The sequence below is a fragment of the Arachis duranensis genome, chromosome 2 (genome assembly GCF_000817695.3).
Source record: "Arachis duranensis cultivar V14167 chromosome 2, aradu.V14167.gnm2.J7QH, whole genome shotgun sequence".
In the NCBI taxonomy this organism is placed as follows: domain Eukaryota; kingdom Viridiplantae; phylum Streptophyta; class Magnoliopsida; order Fabales; family Fabaceae; genus Arachis; species Arachis duranensis.
This window is the reverse complement of record NC_029773.3, coordinates 16,104,475-16,113,390: the sequence shown is the minus strand read 5'-3', so window position 1 is coordinate 16,113,390 and position 8,916 is coordinate 16,104,475. Positions and strand designations below refer to the sequence as shown.

The 8,916-nt window shown below is 35.6% G+C and overlaps 2 protein-coding genes and 1 pseudogene across 6 annotated transcripts in view; 2 read left to right on the top strand and 1 right to left on the bottom strand.

Moving 5' to 3' along the window:
- Positions 1-8,916, bottom strand: part of LOC107472104 (40S ribosomal protein SA-like) — an 81,782-nt gene that overhangs the window by 43,485 nt on the left and 29,381 nt on the right. The gene's annotated exons all lie outside the window — the stretch shown is intronic.
- LOC107473773 (uncharacterized) lies at positions 8-2,104 on the top strand. Of its 5 annotated transcripts, XM_052258017.1 has the most exons (5): positions 8-15; positions 884-1,018; positions 1,132-1,226; positions 1,318-1,436; positions 1,636-2,104. In XM_052258017.1, exons 2-5 carry the CDS (start codon positions 892-894, stop codon positions 1,700-1,702), a joined length of 408 nt encoding a protein of 135 aa, XP_052113977.1. In that variant the 5' UTR covers positions 8-15; positions 884-891; the 3' UTR covers positions 1,703-2,104. The 5 variants fall into 5 exon arrangements, 4 of the variants coding, with proteins under 4 accessions (XP_052113977.1, XP_052113978.1, XP_052113979.1 ...); XM_052258018.1 differs by lacking the exon at positions 8-15 and having other exon boundaries at positions 50-1,018; positions 1,494-2,104; XM_052258019.1 differs by lacking the exon at positions 8-15 and having other exon boundaries at positions 51-1,018; positions 1,640-2,104.
- On the top strand, positions 3,161-5,136 carry LOC107473801 (40S ribosomal protein SA-like; annotated as a pseudogene).

The following is an 8,916-nucleotide window of genomic DNA, read 5'->3' as shown; positions in this document are numbered from 1 at the left end:
TCTTTGATGAAATTGGTCAGTAACTGCTGCTTCTCTCCTTATTTCCTGACTGTTATTTGCCATGTTAGTCTACATTTTTCTCTTTTCCATGATTTTGTTAAATTTATCATGCATACTATTTTACTGTCTGGACCATAGTAGTTAAGCTTTGATAGTGGCATGGTGCAGCTGGGTGAACAAACCGCAAAGATGCTATGATGGTATAGCAGATCATAGAGTGGCACTGTACCCAAGATTGTAGATACCCTGTAAATAATCTCTGATACACATTAGTTCTTAAAACTCAACTACTTGTTATCAATACTATAAATCTGCACTACTAAAAACCTTGGCGCATCTGCTCATTTTGCTGCTATTGGTTACCTTGGTCTGTAGATGTCTGTCTACATTTGTTGGTTATGACGGCTTGTGTGTTAGGCCATAATAGGTTGTTTATTCCAAGCTGGCAGTGTGTTTAAAGTATTTAATGATGTTAAAATCCTTTTTTAACTGTCAGAATGTGTTTTGCTTGCACTACAAATACATTAGAGGTTATCTTTTGGGCTGCAATGCAGCACTACCTTTTATAGTAATTATTATACTCTTGATGAAGTATAATTTTATCAGATTATGTAATGTTACCTTCAAGAAAATGAGGCCTTCTAGATTTCTCTATTATTTTTTTGGTTGTCAATTTTTCTTGGTCTTGACTTGGCAAACTGAATATTTGCTAGGTTTAGGCTTTAGTTCTTGGCATGTCTATATTTTGGCTTCCCTCTCTGAGCATCTGTTTTTAATATTTTTCCAATCTCATCTATTTTATTTCTCTTGATTTTGCAGCAAATACTGGTTTTTCTATTTTTTAACTTCTATTTGTTTCTTGGTGCCTTAAATGAACAAACAGAGGCTGATATGAGGCGTGAAAGTGAAAGGAAAGAACATGAGAAGAAGAAAGCACAGAAGATGGAATTTATCGCTGGGGGAACACAACCGGGAATCGTAGCAGCAGGTGCTCCCAGAATCAGCTTGCCTGTTGCAGGTCCAGAAACCTCCTAGATGTTTTGTGCAATAGTGAAGCTTTTTCTTAGGTGTCATTTTTCATATATTTATGATGTTATCTTATAGTGCTTTTATGATATTGTTTTTGCACAGGTGGTTCTGCTGTGGCTGCAAGTGGTTTGGTGCCACCTATAGCTGACTCTATTAATCGGGATGGTAGACAGAACAAAAAATCAAAATGGGATAAGGTGTTCATCTAAACTTTGCAACTGCAACTTCAGGGACATTCTTAATTGGCTCATTGTGCTAACAAATTTTTAGTGAATGATTTTGTTCCAGGTGGATGGTGATCGAAAAAATCCTCTGCCCTCTGTGGGGCAGGATTCTGTATCTACTGTTGGGGCTCATGCAGCAATTCTATCTGCTGTTAATGCTGGCAGTGGGTACATGCTATTTGTGTAAGTACATAAACAACCTTGAATTTTATGCGTTGTATTTATGTATCTTGATTCCAGTTTGGCATTTGTTCAATCATATAGAGGAGAGAGGAGGTGGGACTAGAATAGATGACATATGAAAGCTAACGAGAGAGATCCACAAAACTAACAAGAGATGACAACATGCGATTGATACAGTGACGGTGTTTTTGTTGGGCAGGCAGCAAAAACGGCGAGAGGCAGAGGTGAAAAGATCTACTGAAAAAAGGTCGGAGATAAGATCGTGAACCATCCATTTTACTAAGACTGTGTATAACTAAAAGTTGTGGGGTGAACATATTTCAGCATAACATTTTTGTCTGTTAATCAACTTTGGCAATGATCACTGGCACTGTATATTTTTTAGAATGGAAGGAATTTTTACTGAAGCATGCTTTGATGCCTTTTTAAATTTTAATCTATGTAGCAATGCAGTAATTAATTGGTTTAATGCTTCCTAATTTTATTAGTTGACTACCTTTGTCATCAGTTTACTCCAATAGTTTTTTCATATTCGTCGTGAACTTTGTACTAGATATGTACTTGAATCTAGGTTTGGGCTCACATTTGGGGGTTATGGTGGGTCACTGGTCTCTATGCTGAATGTATTTGTAACTTGAGTAAAATTTAGTTTGAAGTAACAATGTATTCTGGACTAGTAAATTTATGAGCTAAGAGCTTTTTAGTAATTTCACTTATTGAAAACCCTAATCCTACCTTATTGAATGTCTTTCCTTCTCTCTCTACTCTACTTTTACTACTCCACTTTGTACTGTTCCCAAGCTCCAACTCTCCAGAAAAGTTCAAAACTTTCATATTCTCACAAAATTTCAAATTAAATATACAAGTAACTTATCAAATATAAATATTATTTGTCACTTATAAAAAATAGCATTTTATATTTTATTATTTTTATCATATTTTAGAATAATTAAAAATAACTTTATCATTAACAAATTTCAAAGGTAATTTTGTTTAAAATATTTGATAATTTCAAGTAATTTTAGTGGTTTTATTCTCTTTAAGATTTTTAATCATTTTGGAATAACATTTATACTTTTCAAATCTCAACTGATTGATTGTGAGAAATAGCGATGCACATAGTCCGGTCTAGTCCAAAGACTTGATTCGATCTCGAATATTTTAGGAGCTAATTTGGTGTGATTTTACTGGGTTTAAAATCGAATAAGGGTCTCAAAAATAAACCCGGTCATTATTTCAGACTAGGTGCGAGTCAAGGCGAACTCGGCTTCACTCGATCCATGTGTATCCTAAGGGAACTAAAAAAGATATATATGTTTTAAATTAATTTTAATATTATGTTATAATAATTATAAGCTTATTGTTTTATTTTTAATCACTTGTTGAATTAGAAAATAAATAAAAAAAGCATCAAATTAGAATTTATGCATAAATTTAAATTCAAATATGAATATCAACTTTTTAATAATAAATTTCTTTTTTATAAATAAGTGTATCATAAATAAATTTTTTTATAAATTGTTGTCAAAGTTTTAAAGACCCAATTTTAACCTAATTTAAACCTGATATAATTGGGGCACAAAATTATTTAGATTTTATTGAGTCTAAGATTGAAGTAGAGTCCAAAAAATAAACTCTGTTATATATTTAGAGTAACTTCAACCGGCCATAAAAGCCTTTGTGAGAAAAACAGCCCTTTTAAAAAAACCCTAAGTCGTGAAACCTTCTTCTTATAACTGCAGCTGCTACTACAAATCTCTCAAGAGACCAACTCTCCTCCCCAACGATGGCCACTTCCGCCGCCACAACCGCTGCAGTGTCGCGCCAGCTCTCGCAAAAGGAGCAAGACATCCAAATGATGCTCGCAGCTGAGGTTCATCTTGGAACCAAAAACTGCGACTTCTAGATGGAACGCTACGTTTTCAAGCGCCGCAATGATGGTAACCCACGCTTCTTCTGATATTTTCTTTAGAGTTATACGACTAGTTTAGTTCTTGAAATCTAATGAAGAACACATATTTGTGTAGTTTCTTTGGGGTCCAGATACTCCTTGCTCTTCAATGGGTTTAGCATTTTTTCTTCTATTTATTTTTTCGTGTGTAGGGTTCTTTTTTTGGGAGACATTTTTATTAGTTTGTTATAGACTAGTGTTTGTCAATTATTCTCGATTTGGTTTGTGCTACTGATTGAAAGGGTCAATTTAATTATTAATAAAGATTTTGACATGAATATGTGTACTTGCATTATCACATTGTTTTCAAAACAGCTTATTATCATAATTTTACCAATGAGTTTCTGATGAAAAAGCAACTTCTGTCCCAAAATTTATGAAACATATACACGCCTTTAATCTTTCTGATGCTTCCCTTTGCAGTAGGAAAATATTTTTATGGCTTGGTTGATTTTTCGTATTCCTTGTCCCCAGGTATTTACATAATTAACCTTGGCAAGACATGGGAGAAGCTCCAACTTGCTGCTAGGATTATTGTTGCCATCGAGAACCCTCAGGACATCATTGTTCAGTCTGCTAGGCCATATGGTCAGAGGGCAGTCTTGAAGTTTGCCCAATACACGGGTGCGAATGCAATTGCTGGAAGGCACACTCCTGGAACATTCACTAATCAGATGCAGACATCCTATAACGAGCCTCGCCTACTCATTCTTACTGATCCAAGGACTGATCATCAGGTGCCACTTTTTTTAGATGTTTGAAACTTATTTTTTTCACTTGTGTTGAGTGTAGTGGTGTATGTTGTTTCACAATTAACTGTCAATATGTTTTTATGGGAGTTTGAAATTCTGTTATTAGTTTATCTCATTTTGAGTTTGCTTTTCTATTTTTTTATTTTTTAAAATATGTGCAGCCCATTAAGAAAGGTGCTCTTGGAAATATTCCGACAATTGCCTTCTGCGACACTGATTCTCCGATGCGCTATGTTGATGTTGGCATTCTTGCCAATAACAAGGGGAAGCACAGTATTGGTTGTCTATTTTGGTAATTAGCAAGGATGGTTCTGCAGATGAGGGGTACTATTCGTCCAGGGCTTAAGTGGGATGTGATGGTAAACTAATTTTGCTCTTAACGGGTTGAACTATTATTATTTTGTAGCTCTTTTAGATTTATTGTGTGTTTTCCAATGTTTGCATTGCAAATGTCTCATCTGGTATGCACTTTTTTAGAACAATCTTTCTTGCAGTACATACAGGTGTAAAAAATTTGGGTAATTCACATGATAAAATAGTTTGGGGTTCAAAATTATACAGATGTTCTAAACCAATTTTGTTACACACCTGTCCTAAACAATCTAAAAGGTGTTTAGGACAAGCGTGTAGCAAAAATTGGTTTAGAACATCTGCATAATTTGAACCCCAAACTATTTATTCATCTGAATTACCTAAAAAATTTCATATTTTATCAAAAGATAGTAGTCTTATTATGTTGTTTTCTTTGAACTTTAGCTAAATTAAGTCGACTTTTCATGTGTAGGTGGATTTATTCTTCTATAGAGAACCTAAAGAGGCCAAGCAACAAGAGGAGGAGGAATTACCATCTGCCCCAGAATATGCCATTCAAGATTTTGGTGCTGCTGGCATTGCCGGCTTTCCAGCAGCTGATGGAGAATGGGGGGCTGTTACAGCTGAACAATCCTGGACTGAACTAGTTCCTCAACAACCTATTACAGCTGCACCTACTAACTAGGCCCCAGACGCCGGTAAGAATAATTATTTCTACTCTGGATCTGTTAGTCACATGCGTGATTTAAGTTCAATTTTATCTATTGAAATTTTCTGTCTATCAAGTATGTGTATTTGTTCTCCCATTAGTCTGTTAAATTTGATGCAACATAATTGTCGCATTTGCTTCTAATATGTTCTAGTCAAATAATTCTGGATTGTTGTTGTGTTGAATCGTTCTCCCTCAATATGCAAGAAAATCGGTACGCCTTACCATAGTTCAGTCAGAAACTGTGATGGCAATATATTTGACCTAAGTTCTTTTGTATCCGCAACTGCAGGTGATTGGGAGCCAGTTCCAGCTCCACAGGCTTCCGTTCCTGCACCCGGAGGTGTTGCCCTCACTGGCTGGGAATAAGCACTCTTAAGATTTAAGCACAACTCATCAAAACTATTCTGAAGAATTTTCTCTTTCTTTAGTGTGATGTATATTGACACGATTTGTAACAAAACTGTTATTTTAGAGAGTACATTTTGTTTTATGTTCTTATTTGGTTAATCCTTCAAAGATACTCCGTGTGTGTTTGGATACCAGTTTATATAAAATTGATTTTGCAAACTTGATTTTAATGAAAAGTGAGTTTGTAATGAAGTGATTTATGTTTGGCCATCTTTATATCAAAATGGATTATAGTAAAATAAATATTGTTTGAATTACACTATTCAAAATCATTTTTAGATGAAAATTATTAAAATAGACATCAATTAATCTTAATTTTATAGTTTCAATTAATTTAAATAACAAAACAAAAACATATATAAAAAAAACCAATCATTCTTCATCTTCTTCAATTCCCCTAATTATTCGTGCCTCCTGAAGCAAAGCAAAACATAAAAAGAACTTCATTTTCTCCAATTCCCCTAATCATGCCCCCTCTGAAGCAAACCAGTGAAAATCCCAAACCAAAACGTCAAAACGTTAGCCCTAGTTTCTTTGCTGCCGTGTCCCTAGGCTCAGCGATTCCGCTTCTTCCTCTTCCCTCTATCCGGAACCCAGGTAGCTCGGCACGTCATCCCCATCCTCGCATGCTTCTCTGTCCGTGGCCAGGGGAAAAGTTAATATCTTCCCCTCCTTCCCTGTTTTCCTAGTTTCCAAAGTTTAAAATCTACTTTGCAACTTGAGCCGGAGTTTGCATTTATTTATGTTCTTCTCTCGCTTTTGCAGGGCAAAATCAAAGTCCAATCGCAAGTTAGATAAAAAAGGTTCAATTTTACTTTAATAAGTTTTGAATCAATTTTTCTGTTTCTTTCAAATATTGAATTATTACATACCAAAATTGTCCATATATTTTAACTGCATCCAATCTTTGGTGTTACTGCAGAGGTGAAAGATGCTGTGGGTTGCTTGAGTGCTCAAAAGTCTATTACTAAGATAATGATCTTATTTCAAACGGCATTGTTCTTAAGATGGATTATGGAAATACTTCATTGTGCTTGTAATATGTTTAATGGCTAGTTAGATGTACTTTGCACTATTATTATGTTCATAAGTATGCCTTGGTCTATTTCAGAAACCTGAATTCATTTAACATTTTGCCAATGTGAAATATTGCAATTGATCACATGATATTTAAGCAGAGGTCTAACTCAAATTGATGCATAAATCAATAAGACCCTTTGCTGGGTTTATTGCAGACAACAACAATAGAAAAAATTTAGTTTGCTTTCATGCTATCCTAATTAAATGTGTCTTAAATAAAACAAGATAAAAATCCAAGGTAGAATCCTTGATTCTGAATGGTTCCAAAGTTGCAATTGTTAGTGTTATCTTGAAGTTGACAAATCATGGGTTGTACCCTCATCACTATAAGTGCCTTCATTGACCCTTCTGCTTGTATCCCTCTTCTTGCCCCACTTATGCAGCCTGAGGTGTAGTTCTGCAGCTGCAATCTAGAAGTGAATGCACTGTTTTGGCCTCAGAATATTAACAATACCTTGAAGTGTTCTAAGCCTTAAACCATCAGCTCTTTGCAAAATCTCCTCCAATCCTTCCTCCTTTGGCATCAAAGCTAAATCAACCATCTCATCTACCTCTTTCTTTCAACCCTTGTCAGTTTCATTGGCCCTTAACATCTAAGAAACAGCATGAGAAAGTTCCACCATTGATGCATCTGCCACTATTTCTTGATGTGTTGCCATCATATCTGTGATTTTTCTCTCCTCTGTGATTGTCCTCTTCTGAATCTCATCAATTTGAGCTAGCTGAGTTGCTAATAGATCATCCAAATCAGATGTTCTTAGACTCTGAAGGAGTTCATCCAACTTGGCCTCAAATTGCAACCCAGCCTTGGAATATAGAAGGTGAAAAGCCATGGTTGGTCTCCAACCACCAATCCAAAGAAAAGCATCTTCCAAGGAGCTTCTCCATGTTGGAGACAGCATAGCCAGAACATCATGTTTTGCCCACATAGAAGAGTCATAGTACCATACACTTAATTGTGAATTTTGTCAAAGGAAAAGATATTTATCAGAAAATTCTAACCTTTATTATTGGATTTCAATCAGACTGAATTAAAATTAGTTGAATTTCTGTTTTTTGATAATAAGACGTAGAATTCAGTAATTTAATAATAATAATAATAATAATAATAATAATAATAATAATAATAATAATTACCATATCACCACAATCTTCATAATCACCACTCTCATTTGGATCTTCATGGAGATGAAGATGTCCTTACCGACAGTGCACCTCCAGAATGGGCTTTGCTTCTCATTGTGCTTCCTTGGCCTTGCCACCGACCTCTTCGTTGCTGCTTTCAATAAAGGAGTATGCATCCCCCCTTTCTCTTTCTTTTTCTCTCTGTTTTGCTCTCTAGTAAGTAATATATCGAGCTTCTTGCTTTGATGGGATTATTCGGACTTGTTCTTATGGCTAGTCGCATTTTTTTAAATAAGTAAGTTCACATAATTGATATAGATTCTAAGATCAACAAGGTTTTGTCATGTTTATGGTGCGAGAACCTTAATCTCAATGGTTAGAAACTACGATGTTTAGGATAGGTAGTTAGAAAGATTAACACTTCTGAGATCCAGATCATGTTTAAACATTTTAAATATAATATATTGAATTTAATCTGATGGTATGTAATCATGTTGTCTGCCGTATGCTATGCTTTTACTGGTCAGGTGCGGTGTGATGAGCGGATATTTTGTACGCTTTTTGGGGTAATTTCATGTAGATTTTAGCATGTTTCAGTTAGTTTTTAGGCAAAAATCATATTTCTGGACTTTACTATGAGTTTGTGTGTTTTTCTGTGATTTCAGGTATTTTCTGGCTGAAATTGAGGGAGCTGAGCAAAAATCTGACTTAGGCTGAAAAAGGACTGCTGATGCTGTTGGATCCTGACCTCCCTGCACTCGAAATGGATTTTCTGGAGCTACAGGAGTCCAATTGGCGCGCTCTTAACGGCGTTGGAAAGTAGACATCCAGGGCTTTCCAGCAATATATAATAGTCCATACTTTGCGCAAGGATAGACGACGTAACTTGGCGTTAAACGCCAAGTTCATGCTGCTGTCTGGAGTTAAACGCCAGAAAAACGTCATGATCCGGAGTTGAACGCCCAAAACACGTTATAACCTGAAGTTTGACGCCAAGAAAGGCCTCTACACGTGGAAAGCTTTAGTCTCAGCCCCAGCACACACCAAGTGGGCCCCAGAAGTGGATCTCTGCACCAATTATCTTAGTTTACTAATTTTCTGTAAACCTAGGTTACTAGTTTACTATTTAAACAACTTTTA